The 21,948-nt window shown below is 36.5% G+C and overlaps 1 protein-coding gene across 2 annotated transcripts in view; it reads left to right on the top strand.

Moving 5' to 3' along the window:
* Window positions 1–21,807, top strand: part of MTPN (myotrophin) — a 42,035-nt gene extending 20,228 nt beyond the window's left edge. Inside the window, exons 2-4 of one of the 2 annotated variants that reach the window (XM_048051373.2) lie at window positions 5,357–5,470; window positions 6,592–6,675; window positions 18,551–21,807. In XM_048051373.2, coding sequence (XP_047907330.1) covers window positions 5,357–5,470; window positions 6,592–6,675; window positions 18,551–18,637 — 285 coding nt within the window. In that variant the 3' untranslated portion in view covers window positions 18,638–21,807. Of the gene's footprint in view, window positions 1–5,356; window positions 5,471–6,591; window positions 6,676–18,550 lie in introns of those variants that run through there. The other variant, XR_007159225.2, reaches the window with a different exon arrangement.
* Window positions 21,808–21,948: the final 141 nt, after the last annotated feature.

Below are 21,948 nucleotides of genomic sequence, written 5' to 3' on the forward strand. Positions count from 1 at the left end.
TTTGGATTTTATGATATATAAGGACAGCATTTCTTCAGCTTTAAGAGATGTTAGGGGATTAATATTAGCCTTTCAGTATTAAATGCAGGGGTATAAAGAAGATGGGACTGGACTTTGCTCAGAGGTGCTCAGCTACAGGACAGGATGCAGTGGTCACAAAGGAAATTGATTGGACACAAGGGAGAAGATCCTTCACAGCAGCAGTGGTTAAGCACTGGAAAAGGTGGCGTAAAAGTCTCGAGTGTTTCTGTTTTTCAGCATTGAAGTGAACCAGGCTCCAAGTAATCTGATTAAACTTAAAGGATGGCTCTGCTTGGAGCAGGGAGGTTGTACTAGACAATCTCCTGAGATTGCTGCTGACCTTACTTTTCCTGTGATTCTATTCTGTTACTTCTGACAATCTAAGATTGTCATTCAAAATCGTGCACTAAACTGAGATTTTGCATTAAGGATGTTTCCTGAGTCCTTTGATAGAGGTTAGTGGGAGAACTAAGTTCTAGAGTATGTAATTTAGACAGTACTCAAGAAATTAACTTGAACAGATCTTTTTAAGGATTTAATTCCACCATTACAGGAAGTTAACATGATACTTGCTTTCATGATGAACCCAACTGTAAGCTATTTCAAAAGCAGAGAAGACTTTTTAAGTGTTTAGAACTGAGCTTTGAGTTTTTATTTTCCTGTCTTTTATTGAATGTTGGTAAGTAGTTTTCAATTAAAGCTGTTACTTAATCTTTCTAAATGAATACTCTGTAGTTATCTGTGTATGTGAGTTTTCTAAGTAGGACATAAGATGACTGTGTTGTAAACATCTTTTATTCCGTCTTGTGTAGTAACTGGAGATTCACAGAGAGGCTTTTCTTAACCTGTAATCAGATTTTAGTAGAGGGGATTAAAGTAGATACCTGCTAACTGCTGGTTCTCATGTTTCATGTGTTGAACCAGTTTTTAATGTTAGTAAGTAGTTGGTGCCTTAGGTCTTTGATCAGCAAAGAAAAACATTACTGATCTGGTTTACGCCAGACTTAATCTCAAACATCTGACTAAGTGAACTCAGTGTATTCTGGGAAGTTATTAAAAGAAGTGATCGTTTCCCTTTGCAAGGGCACATTCCTTTCCCCAGCTTTGCACAAGCATTTGCACAATTGTTAGTGAATTTGTAGGCCCACTACAGAAAGTGGAAATAACCTTTCTTCAGGAGCAGTGTGGCCTTTGAGTGAAGGTATATTTTATTTTGAAGTCGGTATGGCTCTTTTTCATTCTGATTTGTTTCCTTCAAAGTACCCTTATAACTATTAATCTTGTTTCTGCTCTGTTAGGCTCCAGAAGATGACAAAAATAATCTTATAAAACTTCCTGCGAGAGCTGTTGGGATGCTTTTTGGCTAACATACATAAGAGATTACTTTCTGTGCTATTTCCAGCCCTGGCCTGTTAGCAGGGCTTGGCTGAGCTCTTCATCTCATTCTGTTAACATAATTAGCCATGTCTTCACCAGAGCTGCCTTAGAGATGAGACCCAAGTCTTGACCTTACACTCTAACTTTCTTCATATCCTGTGAAGATGTGAATTGGGATTTGGAGCTTGTTGCTGTAGCTACAATATATAATTTCTTTGCAGTTGTGAATATTTGAATTTTCTAGTACCTGTTCATTCATTTTTTAGACACTACTGTATAGATAAAATATGTTTGCGCAAAATATGGCCTGTCATGGCTGACCTCTCTGAAACTGAGAACCCAGCTGCCTACAAGTCAACATCTCTACCTGGCTTACTAACCAGGATACTTCAAATGGAAGAACAAGAAAATTCAGTGTGGAGTGCTCATCCACTGAAGACAAAAATCAATATTCACAGGGCTGTGCATTCAAAGTTTAAAGGAGCACAGCATTTTGTTTAGTTGATCTTTGACAACATTATCTGGGATGTTAGATATGTTCCACATCACTGTCTAGCCAAGTAAAAAGCTTATTGTTGCAGCTGTGGTGACTGCTGTCTTTGGCAGCAGCCTACTGCCAGTTTGAATCATGAGGGTTCAAGCAGTCTTTTGATGTTCCCATTTTATTGGTGATCTTATATGAAACTTACATGTACAGACTTATTTAAGCACATAAACGACAGCTGGTGTACATTAAGATTGAAGCTCTATATCTTTAATTGAAATTCAATTAAAAGTCAACATTTCCATGCCTAAAGGCACTTTCTCTCTGCAAAAGTGGAACAATAATATTTTTGAGTTTTATAACAGTTGCTCTTTAATAATTGGGGGGGGGGGGGGGGGGGGGGTAAGGTTAAGGGTTTTTTATTTAGCCTGTAAAACTTTCAGAGGGCGATGAAACTGTTCCAGTGAAAGAGTTCACTTATTGTTTCCATGTGTATGGATAGAACTGTAGACCAGTGGTATCCACAGTGTTTTGATTATGCACCCCTATCAGTGAAAAATAAATAATAAAATTGAACAAGCACCACTAATGCATTAAGTTATATAAATGTACTGCTTTTTTATTTGTTATATACATGTACTACTGTGCTAATATATTATGCATGTAAGACCCAAAATAGAAATTAAAGGATGTGATAAGGATGAAATAAACAGTTTTTACAGCTCAGTTATGGTGCAAAAAATGTCCTCACCCCCCAGTAGATTATCTTGCACACCCCTTCAGGCATGTGCGCCCCACTCCAGAGACTGCTGCTCTGTATCCTTTCTGATGTTCACATTCTATTAGCTGGGAATGCAGTATAAGCAGGTGATCTAAAAGCCAGAAAGAAATCATCTATGAAGAGTCCTGCAATTTTTCTGAAATGTTATAAACTACATTGAAAGCAGTTGCTTGTTATAGGATTTGATCCTTGTGTATGAAGTGAATTGACTTGTTTTCCCTTCCTACTTCTATATGTCTTAGACTGAGAATGGGGAAGGCCAAATGAAGCTTTATAACATCCAGTGGGCTGTTGTACAGTGGCTTTTCACAAACACAAAAAATATGGATATTTGGCTTTGTTTATTACAGAATCTAGGAGTACATTTTTGTTCTTCAATTTATTATTGTAAATGATAGTGTATCTTGGTTACGTTAGTTCAGGCTGAAACATTTTGGTGCTATAGTTTGTGTTTGGATGCTGCTAATACACTTCCTTAGTGCTCGTATTCAAATCCATATCATGTCTTTTTGGGACATCTTTGTTTGGAGACTTCTTGCAAAGTACTTACCTATAAGCAAGCTTTAACAATCTCTAAAGGAATCCTAGAAAACTTGGTGTTTGAGTGGTTAAGTTCATTGTCCAGCAGGATTTTTTCCTGCAACTAGCTTAGAAGAAAGCAGAAGAATCTGTCGTATATTCTTTCAAAAGAAAGATATCCTATAGTGTAAGCCAAGCAGCTGAGTATTTAGACACTTAAAGGGGAGCTTTGGACTGTCTTAATCTTAACACATGATGATTCTAAAGTACAAAATATCATTTTTGACCATTAACTTTTTGAATATGAAGCTGTACTATGTGATGTCCCAAGAGCTAACTTTCATGAACCTCTCCCTTATCCCCTTATTTACCGTGTCCTCACATGTGGCAGACATTAGATGCTTCAGAGCCTGTTTTAAGGTATTATCTGCATACACGTGCTATTCAAATGCCAGTTGTTTTCAAACTGATGAAAAGTGGTGATGTGCAAATACAAATCAGTAGAGCTTAACTCCCTATTCAAGCAAAGTATGCAGAATCCTTATGTGTTTTTCAGACTGATGAGGCTATTTGTATGCTGTTAGTGTACTGTGATCTGGATGAGTGTGGGGTTCTTTTGTTTTGTTTTTTTTATTGGATCACAATTGTTAACATATCCCAGCCAATGGTCTGTACTGAAATTCAGCAAAGTAAGGGAGAAGTTGCATCACAGGACTTGCACAGCAATGAAGTTGTCAAAGGTAGTTAGACTTTCAGTAGCCTTACTAGTATCTTACGTGTTATTGCACTGTGGTGAGTATCCATAGCTAAAGCTGTGGTGGACGCTGTTGAGAGGTACAACTTATTGCTGTTCTAAAAATTGTAAATAAAGCTATTTAAAGTTAGTTAAAACTAACTCTCTTATGTTCAACGTGCTTCATAAGCCCTAGTCTACTACTTTGAAGTCCTGCTTTGAAGCTCTCATGCTACTGAATGTTCTTGCAAAGTCCTGATTTCTGAGACCAGAAAATGCAGAGTATACTATTTAAACACATGAAGTTAAACACTGTTGTGCTGCTTTGACTTTGATTGGGATTTATTATAGAAAGAGTCAAATAGCCTATTGGCAAGGAGAGGAGAACTCTGAACACCAGGAAAGGTGTTCTCGTTGACTGGCCTGCAGTATAAGGCTGTGACAATGTAGAACATCAAGCGCAGAAAAAGATTTCCTTCTAATAGTCTATTCTTCCACTCTCAGAAGAGAGCTGAGACAGGAGTAAGGGGACTGCAGAGGTTTTATAGAGAAGTATGAATTGGTGCTGCAGCTGAAATTATTCTGATTGTTTTTCTGTGGAGACACAAAACTTGAGGTAAGATGCTAAATTTAGCTGTGACCTGAAATACTTAGCTCACTTGCACAAATGAACAGGAGTTTACCATATGGCCTGTCAGTATTTGGTGTTTAGTAACTTCTTATCATTGCTGATGTGCATTAAATCAGTTTATCCTTACTTGCACAACCCAGAATGAAGAAACAAAGCTAATTAGGCATTCACTGAATTAAATTTAATTTGCACCTTAAGGGATGCCTCAATCTACTATTATAAGGGGCATTAGAATATAACTTCCTGTGTCCTGATTTGATTAACTGCCTTCAGACCTTTTTGTGTCATATTACAGATTTAGTGGATGCTATTTTTAAAAGAGTGAAGTTTTGTAATTGTTTTTTGGATTATGGATGGTCTATACTCACTTGCTAGTAGTTATGATGCTGACTTATTTCTGTACATGTAGCTTCTCAGAATGCAACACCTCAGCATGTGTAAAAGCAGGGAAAGTAACTTAGAGTAGCCAGATAAATAAGATCCCAGTTAGGGGTAGGAGAAGCAAAACAAGCAAACATGGGCATTTTCCACATACTATAATGACTTTTTGTTGTCAAGTTACATACTGCACTTGGGCACTCACTAAACCTGAAATTCAGTGTGGAAGGAGAGCCTGAGGCTCTGATGTAGTTTTAAATGTGTAGGTGAAGAGAAAAAGGAAATCAAGCAACTTAATTTTGATTTTTATTAGGCAATGACTTAAATATTTGGATGGAACATTCTTTGGTGTATTTGAAGTTGTTAGATTTTTTTCAAGATTTTTTGGAGTGATAACTTTAAATTTTGCTTGTGTGTTTGTTTACACTGAAGGGTGAAGATGTCAACCGGACACTTGAAGGTGGGAGGAAGCCTCTTCACTATGCAGCAGACTGTGGACAGCTTGAGATTCTGGAATTTCTGCTATTGAAAGGAGCTGATATTAATGTACGTACATCATTTTACAAACAGTTTAGGGTCCCTTTTTCTCCCACATACGAGATAGGTATAAGTGCTTAAATGGTTACTGGAAGAGTTGGATGAAACAGCAATTTGATTCATTTAAGAATGCCTGACAGGTGTTCTCCTAAAGGTTAGAAGCTTAAAATTACATTTGTTAAATGTTCTAACACTTTGAAACACATTAGGAAAAGCTGTATCTACAAGAATTAAATTTCATTTGACGATGATTAGAAAAATAGAACCAGCAATCATATCTAAAGGGTGACATGAAATGCATGTTAGATTTGTTGAAAGGGACTTCAGAAGACATTGCAATGCGTCCTTGGCTGGGGCAGGATCAGCTGTGTTTAAATGGGAATGCTTGTCTTTTTATTTTATTGATTTGAGACATTTTTATTGCACAAACTGTCATTTTGCTGTAGCTTGACATGCATGGCTTCGTGTCATGAAAAGATTTGGCTGAGCAGTATTGGCACTTCAAAACAGTCCTCCATGAAGTTCCTATATACTTTAACCATATACCCCAAATGCCATGCTTCAGAATACCTGCCTAAAATTAATATATATAAGACATATTAGCTTCAGACCTTAACAAAACAGCTTGAATTTTCTCATCGGTGCCTAGAAAGATTAGTAGTTCCTCAGGTGTTTTACTAATTCAGCACAAAATGGAGGAAAAAATAAGAAAATTTCTGTTGCTACACTTTTTACTCTTTCCAGGATCATAGGTTAGAGAGAAGAAGAAAGCACAGAGAATGTTTCCGGCCATAATGGATTTCTGAAGCCAGACTGTCTGAAAAGTGGGAGAATGGGGAGTGCTCTTCTTAGACTGGGCAAAACTTTTCAGCTGAAACCTTGCGAATTTTATCATTGGCCTTAAAAAATGTAGACAAACCTTGGAAGAGCTATCGTGCTGTTCCCTGACTGATTTTTAAACACACTTATTTTTAAAAGGCAGAGTAAAAAAATCTGAAGGAATGCATTTCTGGAAAATATTCTTAAATCCTTGACTTCACTCTGTGGTTGACAAAAACAAAATGAAGTTAAGCGAAACCTTTTAATACTGTCTGAAATTGTGTTTCAAATAACTGTGTCTCAATTTACAGGCTCCAGACAAACATAATATTACACCACTCTTATCAGCAGTCTATGAGGGCCATGTTTCCTGTGTGAAATTGCTTCTGTCAAAGGTGAGATACAAATGTTTAGAACAAGTTACCCATTAGTGAAGTATGTTATTATGATTTTTTAATAAGATTTTGCTGCTCCAGCTAAGATCAAAACATCAAACAAATGTTGTTTATTTTACTAAAAGAGAAAGGATATTCTTGTAATGAAAAGATAGTTGAAAGAAAATGTTCTAGGACTTCTGCGGCGTAGCAAAAGTAATAGCAACCACTAAAAGAGTATTTATTGTGAGCTCTGAGTGAAGAGTTAACAGCAGATCAGGCTAGATTACAAGTGTGTTTGTTCAGCGGACAGAAAAGTGGGATTTTGCTGGAGTAGCCATTTAGGTGTCTCATGTCCACTGCGAAGCTGGTCAGAGGTGCAGTTTCCCTCTGTTTCTCTGAGATGAATGAAAACCTATCAGGGTTGAGAAGTTTAGGTTGAGGGCAATAAAAGCAGGAAGGTGGCAAACTTTCTCTCCTATAGAGCTTGTAAATTTTGTCCAGAGCAGAATAAACTTATCTGATTTTGGTCTCTTTTTGATTTATATTGCAAAGGTGATCAATTTTACAAAGCAGTAGTTAATTCAAGCAGTGTTTTGTCTCCATAAGTGCTCCTTCTTGTTATACCTCATTTCCTTTGAAGAGAGAAGATTAACAGTGAATTTGCAGTATGTCAACCCACTTAAATTATTCAGACAAAGGAATATATATTTCGTGCTACGCATGACATTAGTTTCCAAGGTAAAATGGCTTTCCTTAACTGCCTTAGCACTGTATGGATTTTATCTCTACTTCACAGAAAGTTAACTAACATTAGCCTAGGTCAGAAAAGTGAAGAAATGCTGTGACTTTTAATTTAGGATTCAAACGTTATATTGGTCTTTTACATTTGTTGAAAGGACTGGTCCCTCATTTAGGACCAAAGAAACTTAATATCTGTACAGAAAAGAATTTTTGTATAACTAGTGTAGAATTCTTATATTTCTCAACATTTGTCTTCGTGGTGTGAATGGAACTTTTAGTTTATTTTACTGGTAAAGTATATAATAATTTAAATGAACAGACTTAGGCTCTTGTTTTCTGAGCTGCTGTTCTAACACAGTTCAGAGCTGTGGTGTATAATGCTTGCTTACATACAGACTATTGTCCTTATGTCCTGTTGTCTGATTCAACATAATTTCTGATACAAGCTCAGTTCTGGGAATTTAGTTTGTTCAGAAGTAGACTTGTAAATTTTCATACAATTTTGATAATTTGTTCCATGATGTTGAACATATTGCTAGCTTAGAAGGCTTATTTTTATATTTTGTAGCGAGGACTTCCTTTGAGAATAGTCCCTTGCAACAGATTGCCCCACGTGGTCCATAACTAGAAAGATTTTAATGTCTTAGAAGTGCACATACTATGTAAATCCTTCATTCTTCAAGCCAGAAAGAGTCCAATTCAAAGACAGTAACTTTTTCTCTGCCTTAGATGCCAGTGGCCAAGACAAATGTTTAATTTTCTGCATATTGCTGTAATACTATCTCCATCTTACAGCCTAGGGTGACTTACAGATGTTTGGTACCATGCCTCTATGAGCATTAAACTGCTAACATAAAAAAAGCAACATCTAGTGATTCAGTTAGACACACTTGGTACAGTACTAAAAGGTTCTGATTCAGGGAGAGTGTATTATGAGAGTGCTTCTTTAGGTGGAGCTTTTCAATATATAAAACTTAATTTTTTTGTACGGAATTGGCAGATTCAGTACATTACTGTGACCACTGTTTTTTAACTATTAATTAAGTTAATACGTAATAATCCCATGACTGCTTTTTCTTGTTGATTAATCTACTGTGACAGTAATTCCTAGAGTTAAGACAAACTTGCCAAGTTTTTAGAGAACCAAGAGGTTTTAGTTTAAAACATATGTTAGTTTCAGTGAATTTACCTCATGATTTCTACATAATTTTTGTTTACTGTATGGTTTTATACAAAATGGGATTTGCAGCAGTGTTCATATGGCTCTGTATGATTGTATCTTGTAATGAAATTGGAAATACAGGCCTTGAGGGTAGGGCTAATCCTAAGTTTTGAGATTTTTAAAAATGTTATTTATATATCTACTCATATTATTGATATACTCATATTCATTACAAAAGATCTCCTTTATCACACAGTGTATTTCTTGCCATTTCTGTTTTGAAGTGCTTTGCATTCTAAATAAGTTGCTCTGAACTTGTTTCCTGTGAATGCCTCAATTTGAGTTCACGCATGAATTTTCTGGTATCTAATAACAATTATGCATGGATTGCAGTTAGTGATGGCACTGAAGTCCACCCTGAATTAGCTTTTTTTTCCTCACACAGTTCTTGAGAATGTATTGATCTCTGTCCTTGCTATAAATTGATTGGAATTGGTGAAGTTCAATGGTCATAAATATGAGGTAATCATACAAAGATATGCAGAATGTGAACATAGTAGAATGTGAACTTAGTCTAGGACGAGAGATTAGAAAAATGCTGTTGATACTAGATAGCTTGGGAAAGCTTGTATTAGTTTTCAGATTTCTTCATGGAGGCCTAGGTGTTGTACCACATCTGCTAGTTTCCATTGACATGGGCTGGCTGATGAAATATTTATATTTTTGATCTTTTATCACCGCCTCTCAAATTGACGTGGTTTGAGTGGCCTCTTGATTTTAAGCTGAAGTAGCCTGGGTTGCTTCAAGGTTGCTTCAAACATGTACTGTTTGTTGTTGAATCTTGTGATCATGCAGTTCTACAAGGAATGTATGCAAGCTGCGAAGCTCATAATAGAAACTGTTTACACTACGAAGAACTTAATCTAAGAAGTAATGAGGAGACCTACACTGACTCTGAATTTGTTAGCTCAGTTTCTGCAAAAGTTTTTAATGTATGTGTCACTTACCAGAAACACAACTTTCTGTAGACAGTGCTAATAGTTGAAGTCATTGCATCAACTGTTGTCCCTTAAAGAAGCAGTTTTGTGGAATTGCAAGTCACTTTCAAAAAGGCTTTCCTGTGATAAAGCACTGTTTGTTACTATTTTTATTTCTTAATAACGGCTGTTTTGGTGTTCTTAGCTAATACTTATTGCACATATGTAAGCTGAATGTGTGAGACATTCTAAAATGAAAATGATTTCTTTGATAAGTGAAATCTGGTTGTTTATCCAGGAATCATTAGCAGCCCATACTCAGACTGCTGGCTCCACACAGCTCAGAATTTGAAACATATTGGAATATAGTATGACAAGAGAAAACATTGAGTTGCATAAGCACTCTGAGCTATCACCAGCAGTAGAATTATTTCAGTAGATCAGTAGAATTATTTCATGTGGCCGCATTTAGAAATGGACAAAGAATCTAGCCAGATCTTACAAAAAGCAGCCTCATTGGTAGCCTCGTCAGAATCGATATGGGTCTGTGGAGGTGGGGAGAGATGAAAAACGACTAAGCAGGTATTGTTACTGAATGTATTGTAGCATATAGCTAACATGAAGTCACATTTTGTGTAACCAGATAACTAAGTCGTATTTAGATGTTCAATTTGTGATGTTCTGCAGTAGTTTCAGTCACATAAGACTGAAGGAGTGTTTGTATGCTTTTTTTTTTCATGGCATATTATCTCTTCTAGAGGGTGAGAGGGAATAATGAGCATGCTGTCTACCAGCATTCACCATTGAAGGTGAAGCTGCAGTTCTGTTACAGCTCAGCCAATGTAAATATTAGTTGCCAGCAGAACAGGCGATCCTGTTTAGTCATCTAATATTATTACCTGTGTATTCTAACTGCTTCTTTACAATAGCCCTGGCATTGACCCTCTTCATTTGTTCCTGTTGCAAGTTAATTTCCTGTAGTTAGTTTTCTGCAAATTGAGGTTTCCAAATTTGTTCTGTTTTAAATTTTAGTTCCTTGAATTAGTTTATGGGATTAGGAAAACACTGATGCCAAATCAAGATGGAATGGAAATACCTTCAGTTTCAATTCTGTTGCTGCCTTGGGAAATTTTGCAGCGCTCATGCGGTGGTGACATACCTGTTCCAGAGGGTGGTCTTCCGGGTTTTTGTTGCAGTCTTTGCAAATGTGCAATAGAGCCCATTTTTGCTGTCTTACTGCTCACCTTGTATCAGTGTTGCCTTGTAAATGGCAGATATTTGCTTGTTGCCTTATACTAACTGCTTACTTCGTTGTCTTTGTGGCACTGTTTTTCTAGGGGTTGGATGAACTTCAGCTGAAACTTGAGAATAGGAGACATGAAACAGATGGGAGGAATGAAGCTATAGTCTGTCTAGCTGGCTCATTAGTATATTTTATACCCACACTTGCCTCATCCTATCACTTACAGTGGCTCAAGTGGTCTTGTTCTGTATGTTGCCACACTTCATATTTATTCTTGAGGAACTACATGGAAATTTTATTAGTTTTGGTAACACATATAAAACACAGCTCTTGCTGTTTTTCCATATCTGGAGTGATGCATCCTTAGGACATCTGTTTTAAGAAAAAAGTTACTCAAGGCTAAAGGTTACTCAAGGCATACTTTTTGCCAAGCCTGTATTTTTTTTCATACGAATCTATATTCCTTGACTGTGCAGTATTAGATTTATGTCTGGCTAGCAGCTTATGCGGGAAGCCTCTGGAAGCACCTGATCACAGGAAATCAGGTTGCTTGGATGCATGGTTGCATTGCCTGGGTATTGAACTTGTAATGAAATATTTGCATCTTCTAACAGCAAGAAAGCTTTTGGTTGCTTCATTTTAGCAATGAAAATAAAAATATTGAAAATCTTTATGAAAAAGTAGGGTAGCCAGAAATAATCCAAATATACAATAATTTGGGTTAATAACAAGTTTTTGGCCTTTGTATAGGAAGTAACAGTTGTAGGTGGGGTGAGACGTCAAGGAGGTGAAAAGTGAAGTGAAATAAATACTTGGAAAAAGAAGCTGTAGCTGCATGCTCAATGAGAGGGGATTTCACTGGTAGGAAAGTCTAGAATATTCCTACTGAAAACACGGTATGCCATGCTGCCACCCCTCTTCTAGTACAGTTGCAGGAAACTCGAACTGATTACTTCTGGATAAACTTATAATTCCTAGATCTTATTTCCTGCTTCTTCCTTCCTATTACAAATGCATTAAGTTGTTTTGTCAACCACAACTTCAAGTTATGAAATAGCTAACATTTTCATAACTACCTAGAGGTCCTGCAGCACTTCATTATATACTAGAACTGGAATACTATGAAAACTGCAACGTAGAGCTCCTTCCTTAATCTTGTGTGTTACAATGCTTTGCCAGTTACTGTCATGGGTGAAACAGACTCAGCATAGGGGAGAGTACTGTTTGCTTACTTATTGCTTACTGATAACAGACTAGAGCAGTGAGAAACTAAAAGCACCTTCACTCTCTATCCTTTTCTACCTCTTCCCTTTGAGCAGGGGAATGGGGGTTGCGGTCAGTCCATAAAACTTAATCTCTACCCCTACTCCAGTGTGGGGTCCCTCCCATTGGATGCTGTCCTTCCTGAATTGGAAGTCCTGCATGGACTTCTCACAGACTGAAACTCTTCAAGAACTGTTTCAGTATGGGCCCATACCAAATGGTCAATACTTCAGGAGCAAACTGCTCCAGCACAGGTCCCCCACGGGCGGCAGCTCCCCCCAGACCCTCTGCTCCTGCGTGGGCTCCTGTCCACAGGCTGCAGCTCTGGCCCAGAGCCTGCTCCTGTGGGGGCTCTACACGGGCCGCAGCCTCCTACAGACCACATCCACCTGCTCCACCGGGGACTCCTCCATGGGCTGCAGCGTGGAGATCTGCTCCATGTGGGACCCATGGGCTGCAGGGGGACAGCCTGCTCCACCAGGGGCCTCTACACACACCACAGGGGAACTTCTGTTCTGTGTCTGGAGCACCTCCTGCCCTTCTTCTGCACTCACCTTGGGTTCTGCACGGCTGGTTCTCTGCGTTTTCTCATTCCTCACTCCCAGCAGCTGTAGCACAGCAGATTTTCCTTTCTTAAATCTGCTTCTCCCAGAGGTACAACCAGTGCCACTCATGGCTGAGCTATGGCCAGCAACAGGTCCCTTTTGAAGCTGGCTGGAACTGGCACTTACCTGACGTGGGGCAGCTGGGCCACACTCTCACAGTCCACCCCTGCAGCCTCTCCGCTACCAAAACCTTGCCATGTAAGCCTTGTATATGCAGACACTTCAGAAATTGTAGGATGATTGAAGGATAAAAGTATTCAAATTCCTGTCTTTGAAGGGTATTAAGGGCTGCCTAAACCAAGGGATTTAGCTCCAAATTTCTTGTTAGAATCCCTGCAAGCATTTAAAGAGTGGTGATCTGTGAAAGGCAGGTAACCCCATAACATTTGTTTTGACCTTGGAAAGAACATTCATCAAAAGCAGTGAAGTACTATAAGGAGAAATTGTGCAACGGAATTTCCTGGTAGATTTTACAGGAAGTATTTGAAATGTGATTTAATATTTATTAGTGGTTACAAATGAGTACTCTAGCAGGTTGACACAGTAACTTTTTCAGCTTCAGAAAGCCACAACTCTATAAATTGCTTTTACCCTTTGGTAAATCCTTTGTTCAGTATTGAAGTTGATTACAAGGATTTATTTTTTTTCAAGCTTTGACCTGCTATGGTGGTTGTATATGCTTAACCTCCACCATTTTATTTTTGTAGTGTTTTCTTCTACTCGTGAAACAGCAAAAACATTTTTAGATTGTTCTTTTATGATGAATCTACTTTGAACTGTAGCTTCACACATAACCGTAATTGATGGTGATATTCAAATTCAGACGTTTTTCCTGTATGAAAAGTTAGATATAACCAACATATGGTTATTTTGTGTAAACAACGTGACTTGCATTATTTAAAACAAAAAGAAAGTTACCTGACTTTGCTCTCACAATTGTAGTGCATGTATAGTATTACTGGTAAATACTTAACATGGTTTAAGAGTAGACATATTATACTCATCTAAAGGCACTTCCTCAAAAGTGCCTGTGTTTACATAGTTAATTCTGAAGTTAATGTTTCAGTGAGGACTTCCTGATACCTTGTTCAGATGCTTTGATTTTGGAATCTTGAGTGCTCAATTTGAATTATACTATAAGAAACTTAAATACAGACTGAAAGCTTCAAAACTTAAGATAGTGTTTGAGTGTGTTCAAGCTAATTGTTGTGCTAATTGTAGTGATCAGCCATAATCAATTACTGTGATGATTTAGATGGATTGGATTTAAATGTTTTTTTACCACAGCACAGTTGTAGCCTTCTTTTATGGCTTAAGTTTGTCCAATATCAGCTAAACCAAAACATTGATAATATGGTAATTTAAACTTAAATGTTTGTTAGCATGTATACAATATTCAAATAGCATCATCCTTCCAGACATTGAAGGATTAAAGCTTTAGTGCTAGTCTGAAATCATCTTTTCATCATAGAACTATAAAATGTACTTAAGTGTGTAAATGGAGGGGGTGTTTTGTACTTGAAACTTTTCTGTACGTTAGAAAGGATTTAATCTTCCATTTGGGAACAAGATTTTAATGTTTGCTCTCTAAATTGCTGCTACATGTACGCTTGATAAGCCTACAAAAAGCTTAATTAACCTACTGTTACTGGTAACTAATAATACAGTGTCATTGATTCTCAAGTTTGAAAGACTCCAAGCACTGAAATACACAATTCATAAAGCAGGGTTTTGTTACCCTCAGTAAGGGATGGTTGAATTTACTAAAGTAAATGAGTTAATCTTTAAGAGTTAATTTCAAAGTTAATTTTTAAATTTGTCAGCAGTAGCATAAACCTTCTAGGTCAGAACTGAGGCATGCTCTTCTAATAAACACTTATTTTGGTTACAGTATTTCGACCTCTGATATATCATTAAAACATGCTTTTTGATGAATCCATTTGTCAGATTCCCACAAAACTGCTCTTTTGTATAATCAATCACTTTTAAACTACTAATATATATATATATAGCCCAAAACCCGTTTGGGGAATTCTTGGTATATCTTTAAAATTTATGAAAAAAGATGGAATATCATACCATAGACCTGCTGAAGAACAGACCTATGGAGGTTTGTAGAGTGATACCAAAAACTGATCTGAGTTTGCCCAAAATATACTACAGTAAACAAGAGCAAAACAACGTGAAAGTAATTAGCTTTAGTCTAAAGAGCAATTTGTTTTAAATTCTAAGATAGGGCCTGATGCTACCTTAACAGTAGCTTTTTTTATCTAATTTTAACATATTTCTTCCAGGATTTTAAGAATTTTGAAAATATTCCTGGTCATTTTAAACAGTGAAGTGGTTTGCAGCATATAGTGAATTTGAAGTAGAGCAGAACTGTAATATATTGTGTTCAGTTCTTTCACTTCTGCCTTTTCAGTATTATTAATGTTAAAGAAGATTAAGGATATTCTACTCTTAGCGAAGAAGTGAATTATCAGTAGTTTTTGACGAAGTTGGAAATGAATTGTCTTAAGTACGAAGAATTTAGTTTACAAGGTAAAGATGCAAGCATTCTACAAAACAAAGTAACAGATAAAATGTGCACTAATAGCTAACATAAGTCATTGTACTTCAGTTTGCTTTTAGTTTTTGCAGAGATAGCAGAGGTATTTATTTAAAAAGCAGAAATATATAAAAATTGTTTCATGTTTTTCTTCAATATGAGTTTTATGTTTGAGTTTTAAATGTGAAAAGATTTCTCCTACATTACAAAAGATAAAAGTTTTGTGTTACAATAGATGTTATTTAATCAGTTTTGACTACTTCTAATGGAGGTTGCTATTTGTGGCACAGTTCATCTTTCAGAATACTTCTACTGTTTTTGTAAAATATCTAATACAACTTGGTCTTTGACAACTTGATCTTTGCTTGCTACTAAAAATGTGTCACCTAATTCAATAGCATACTTTTAATTTAGCACCTTTTTTCTCTGACAGTGGCAGGATCAATGCCATTTGAGAAGAGTTTTGGGCTTGACCACATTTGTTCATTTATTCCTCTCGTTTTGGGGATTTTAGAGGCTTGCATGTCTATTTAGAGGTTCAGAAGTCTTCTGAAGTCACTTCCAAAAGCATTCTCCAAGAATTCTCCCGCATCCTTTTTGAACCAGATGATGTCTGTCTCTGTGACTTCAACTGGAAACTGATCCTGAAAGTCCACTGCTTGCTGTGTAAACCAGTCTTCTATTAGCTAGGTTCATTGAGCATTATCAGTTTGAGTTTCACAGGGTTTGAACAGCTCTGCATTGACTATCTGCCACTTTCAAGATTTTTCTGAACTGCAACTGTACCATAGTAGCTATTGTGCTCCCTTCAGAGCATTTTTAATACTTCTGCTTTGGACAATGTCTTAACAACAAACAAGAATGTTTGCTCTGTTTCGTGTTGCCAAAGAGAGTGTGTGTGTCTGCGTGTGTATATACACATTTTAAGGAAGGAAACATAAGCAAGAGAACATAAAACAGAAGATGTTAATACCTTTTACTTTGGGGAAGTAGAGAATGCTGCGGAATCACTTTACTTTTATGAAATTTTCATTAAATTTGCTTCCTGGCAGTGTCGTACTTCTGAAAATTGAAGTGCTCTTGACCTGAACTTTATTATTTTCTTCTTATTATTGAATGCAGGCAGGAATCTTTCTGCGTAGCTAAAGAGCTGTTCTCCTAATTTATGAACACTGAGTTTATTAAACTTTATTAAACCTAAACTTTAATAAACCACGTCATTCTTAGGTGGTCATGACCTTTATCCTACGTTCAGTAAAGCTGTTTTAGAAATTCAAGTCTATCATGTCTAGCTGTTCTGAAGTACAAACGTACCTGAGGGAGAAAAGCAGTCCTAAGTCTATACTAAAGTTGTGTTAAAAGTTACTTCAGTTAAGTTGTCTTTTATACTATAAATGCTGTACATTTGTGGAGAGTTGGTGTTTTTAGTGGAAAATCTTTCACAAATGTTGGGTTTCAATGATTTCAGCCAAAGGGTGTGTTTGTGTTGACCAAATGGTCTGTCCCCAGGAAATGACTAAGTCAGCTCATGTTCAAACCCAAAAGAACAGTGATACTGCAGCATACAGAACGTACCATTCTGTCCAAGGATGTTGCATAGTAAGAGGAGAAAGGTAAATGTTACCACTCCTGTCACTGCAGTGATTTATTGCTTACATACAAAACATATGCCTGTATTCTGCAGTCTGAAAAGTGTGGAGAATGTGAGCAGCCTGTAAAGAGTTACTGCAATTATTAGTAACCTCCATGGAATTCTATGCTGGAGTTCAAGACAATTTTATTTTCACAGGCTCTTTCTCTGATAGCAGAAACCTGTCTCCCTGCCCAACAGCTGACTGCCACCAGTCTGTTCAGCTGATGTCTTGTGCTAAGGGTCTGTAGGAGCTGAAAAGGAGGTAAATGGCTGTAAGCAGGGTCAGTTTGGCCAGTGGACTACAGGATAAGCACTACTGTGTTTAAAAAGTACTGCAAAGACATCTCCTTAGAATGGCAGGTGGAATATTTCTGTCTTGGCAGCAAGTTAGAGTAAGGTGAGATCCAAAGTACTAGGAACAATTATAGTGGGAAGTGTAGCGGCAAGAGTTGTCTTGGGAACAAACAAGGTATTACATGTGGAAGTTCAGCTGGTTTTTGTGTGTGTAACCTTTTCTCAATAAAGAAGCTCTTGAAATTCTAGATCCAGTATGTTCTTAGAGAATTATTGGGTGTCCTTTACAATTAATCTATGCACTTTCTCCCCTTTAATGTACTGGAGAAGAAATTTCTATTTTATAGACAGGTTATACATGAAACTAAAGGCAGAACTCTTCAGCACGTGTTCTTGCCAAAGCATGTCTGTACCCACAGTGTTCTTCCTGTCATTTGATTGAGCTAATGCAGGCATTTTAAAGTGAGAATTGCATATCTTTTCATGAGGAGTTATTTTGGCATCTAACTTATTTTCAGGAAACATCTTTGTCTTGATCTCTGTAGTTCTATATTCTGTAACTTTTATCCTTTAATTTATTTAACTACCCTATTTATGATTTACTCTGGGTTTTTACTTTTACATATAAGACTACACAGTGTTCAAAACAAACATGACTAATTAATCACTCCTTGCTTTTGTGGTTTTTTCCTTCCACATTTCTGGCACTGGGGCTGCTTCTGTGGTTACCATTCTCCTACTGTCCATTTGGTACCCTTCTGCCCATTTGGTACATCTGTTATTATCCATGAAGTAATACCAGATCTGTAAATAAAATTCCTCCCTATTCTGTTTTGTTGTTTTTAAGGTAGGCATAGCTTATTCAGAAACTTATTCAGAAAGGTTGTTCGATTTTTCATTTAGAATGACTTAAGTTTTTTTCCACGTAGTAATAAGGTTTTTTTCCTTCCAAAATGGAAGGGAAGCACAATGCTAGATGGATGTAATCTGTTATGATATAGAAAGAAAACACTTTATGTAAGCTCTGAAAGATCTTATTGACTAATTTAGGAAGTGGAAAAAGATGCTGCACCATAGATTTTGTAGAAATGTATGAGACAAAACTTTTACATTCATATGAATAGTTACTGAATACAAATTCTTATAGTTCTGTTCTACGTTAATTGATAAATTGTTGATCTTGAAACTTGCTCTGTGACAAAGGTTTCTTGGCTTTTTTTCTAGCTATGAAGTTTGAAGTTTAGCTGCATACTGAATAGTTCAATAAGTAAATGTGGCCTGTTTGGTTTCTAAATGAAAACATGCACTGGACTGAAAAGCTGTAACTTAATCAGTGTAATTATCCAAGTTAAGTAACTGTTGTGATGTGCTTGATACTTACACAGCCTAACTTTATGAATTGACAGTCCTTCTCAATGTCTTTACAGGGTGCTGATAAGACTGTGAAAGGCCCAGATGGACTAACTGCCTTTGAAGCCACTGACAACCAGGCAATCAAAACTCTTCTTCAGTGACGGATGGACTGATATCTTAAATGTCTCTCCTGTGGCCTCACACTGCTGCCTGTCTGTCACTCTTTGCATCTTCCAGCTTCTTCAGCTAAATACTTTGGGGGGAGGGAAATTCTTTATGAATCAGACTAGTTAGGGGCCTGTATCGAAGATAACCTGTTTGGAGAGGATTGAAAACAATTATGAGCAGTGTCCCTCTAGGACTGCTTTTCAGTGCACAATCTCTTCCCATTTCTAGTGAAAACAGAAGAAGAGAGACCATGATCTTGATTTTTTGGCTTGTAAACCTTCTAGGTTAGTACTAAGATTTTCATTGGAAGATTACTTTAGATGGAAAGTACTGTGCTATGTACCTGAAACTAATTGTGAAGGGGACAATAGTCCCATGCTATTAGTGTCTGCTATAATCTGAAGTGTAGTAATGTAGGTGGCTGGGTTGCTTTTCTCTCATTTCTCTGTGGGTAGCTTTATTCTTCCTCTGCCTAAAGCTTACGTTGCAGTTTTGAGGACTTTTGATACTAGTTATTGGAGCTGGTCTTTTTATTGACTAATTGGATGTCACACTAATATTTTTTCTGACTCTTGAGTAAACCAGAAAAGATGAGTTGAGGCATGGTGTTACACTCCAGAATATCTTTCAACGTAGTTTTGGATGCTTGAATTTGAGTTTTTTCCTTTGCATGTTCTAGTCCAAGACAGGTTTAAAACAACTGTTTTTGAGAAAGTTAAAAACATCATTGCACTTATTTCTAAAAATGATTAGAAAAGATAGAATTTATTCTTTATTCACCACATCAGCATAAAATCTATCCACGTGCAAAAGCTCCAGGCTGTTTTGTATGCAAAGATAATCAAGTTGTGCAAAATAAACAGTAATTATTTAGACATAAATGTCAGGTGAATATAGTTGCTAAACTTCTCTGGTAATTTAAATACTTGGGAGTTCTCTAAGTTGAGATCTTAAGAACGGAAAGACTTAGAAGTTGAAAGCTTCACTTGCTCTTATTGCTGGAGAAGGCAAAGTAATTGTGGGTATCCTTGATTTGGTGCTTCATTATTGGCTGAACAAACCTCTTAAATTTCATTACTAAAGCATGGGGCTTGTTCTGAAAGTTCCCACTACAACCAAACCACATTAACCATTGACTTCTAGATATGACTTATTGTACCAGTAAATATGGCAGTGCTATTGAGAGCCTTGACAACTCATGAGAAGGTATTTAAGAAATTATGTTAGAGATTCCAGTCACATCCTATAGTCCTCAGGAATGCCTGAGCTTCTGGCTTTCATCTTGAGAATTTTCATTAGAATGCTGATTCACCCAAGACTGAACAACAGTTTTTTTAAACAGAATTGAGTACCACAAACTATAAATCTTTTTTTCTTTTTTTGAAAACAGATTTCAAACTTTCTGATAACATATACAGAATACAGAAAACAATGTATATAGTATCTCATGCTGAATTCATTAAAGTAGCTGATACTACTTTGATATCACTGTTGAAATTGAGAGGATATGTAGAAATAGGCTGGTGACTACAACTCATAAATATTTAATGGAGACTTAGTTTTACTTGAATCATGTTGCATATTATTATTGAATGTTTCAGCTATAAAAAGCCTTGCATTTAGATTGTAAAATGAGAACAAACTGATTTACACATACACGTACATTTATATCCCATAAGGAAAACAATGGAGCAAACAATCAACTCTGGCCATCAACAGTGCAGTGCAATTACTTTTTGCTTCTTGGATATGGGTGTCGAGGAAGAGCAGAAAGATTGGAAATCAAAAATAAATCAATTGGTGAGCTGCTGATAAAAGATGAAGCATGTTTGGTGAACAGTGCTTTTAATGACTATTTAAAGAGAACTCTTTAATCTTATCTCTGATCAGTGCTGAATTGTCATGTCATTGTAGTAGTGTTTGAACACAGACTATAGGTTTAACTCTATTCAGCTATAAAAGCAACCATCTTTGGCATAAATTTGCCTCCATATTATGCTAGTCAATACTTAGCTATTAAAGTACTAGTCTAGAAAACTGCAATCTGTTTTTATGTGGAAAACTTGATTATTCAAGTTTGTATTGATTAGTGTCAAGTTGTCTGGCCATAGTGTTTGTTTTTTCTCCCTGTATTCTTTGCTGCACTTCCCTTAAACTAGCTTCAGTGAGCATTATAATAGTAAAGAAACATCATCTTTGTACTAACTCTTGCGGTGATTCACTGAGGTAATTTTGCCTCCCTTTTTCTACAGTTATGTGAACACCTTATTTTTTTCTTACTTCACTTGAGGGAAAAAATGCAAACAAACTTCAGTGAGACAAGTATTAATTTGGCTGTAATATACACCCAAGCTGCCTTTCCAGTTCGTTAAAAGATGGCATTTAATGTTTGACTTGTAAAGAAGAAATACTCTTTTGCTTTTTGCACTACATGAGAGGTGATTGATCATTTTGTCCAGGATTAAAAAAAAAAAAGCTAAATTCTTTTGTAATTCTCTAGAAACTGGGCTTGTTCATTCATTCCCTTCTTGTTAATTATATTGTGGGGAAAAAGTAATGGGTGGGTGCCTGTATCTTTGAGTAGGTCCTAACTAGATGAAAATACCAAACTGTAAATTATTTTACATTCTTTAAAGAACATTTAAATACTTTGTCTGACTGGAATCACATACAGTTGGAAATCCACTCTGTTCTTAAACGTTTTCCTTTGAAACTTGTGCTGAATAACTTATAACCTAAAATGTATTTTGGATTTTGTACCCTCTGCTCCTTTTTGTTAAGGGGGAGCAAATTGGAAAAGGAATATAGTAGTTAAATGGAACTTATCCTTGAATATGACATTGAATTATTAGTAGAAGAGGCTGGTAAGAGTGGAGTGTCCTAGGTCAAGCAATTGCAGTGTTGCATGCAAAATTTCAAAATGAACTTGTCTTAATTATATTTTGTAAATGGATAAACAATCATCTTTCTACGCAGTGATGGAAGAAAATTAGTGCTCTGTGCATTTTGATATTTGACTTCCTCTTTTCACCATTGTTAACTGTTTTGACACAGTTGGGTTCATTATCATGGTTCATAGACATCAGAATGCTAAATGATACTGTATTTTTAAGTTTGTGTTGCAAGAATGAATGGAATAAACTTGAATTGTGCGATATGGGAATCTGGAGTCTTACTTCTTTTGCTTCTGTGTTTTATTAATCTGTTTGGCTACAACTTTGTATTTGCCTAGAAGGCATTTATGCTTCATCTCCCTCTTTACAGTGATTAAAATACTCAGATACTTAAGATTTAAATGTGGAAT

This window comes from Anser cygnoides, chromosome 1 (assembly GCF_040182565.1).
Source record: "Anser cygnoides isolate HZ-2024a breed goose chromosome 1, Taihu_goose_T2T_genome, whole genome shotgun sequence".
NCBI lineage: Eukaryota > Metazoa > Chordata > Aves > Anseriformes > Anatidae > Anser > Anser cygnoides.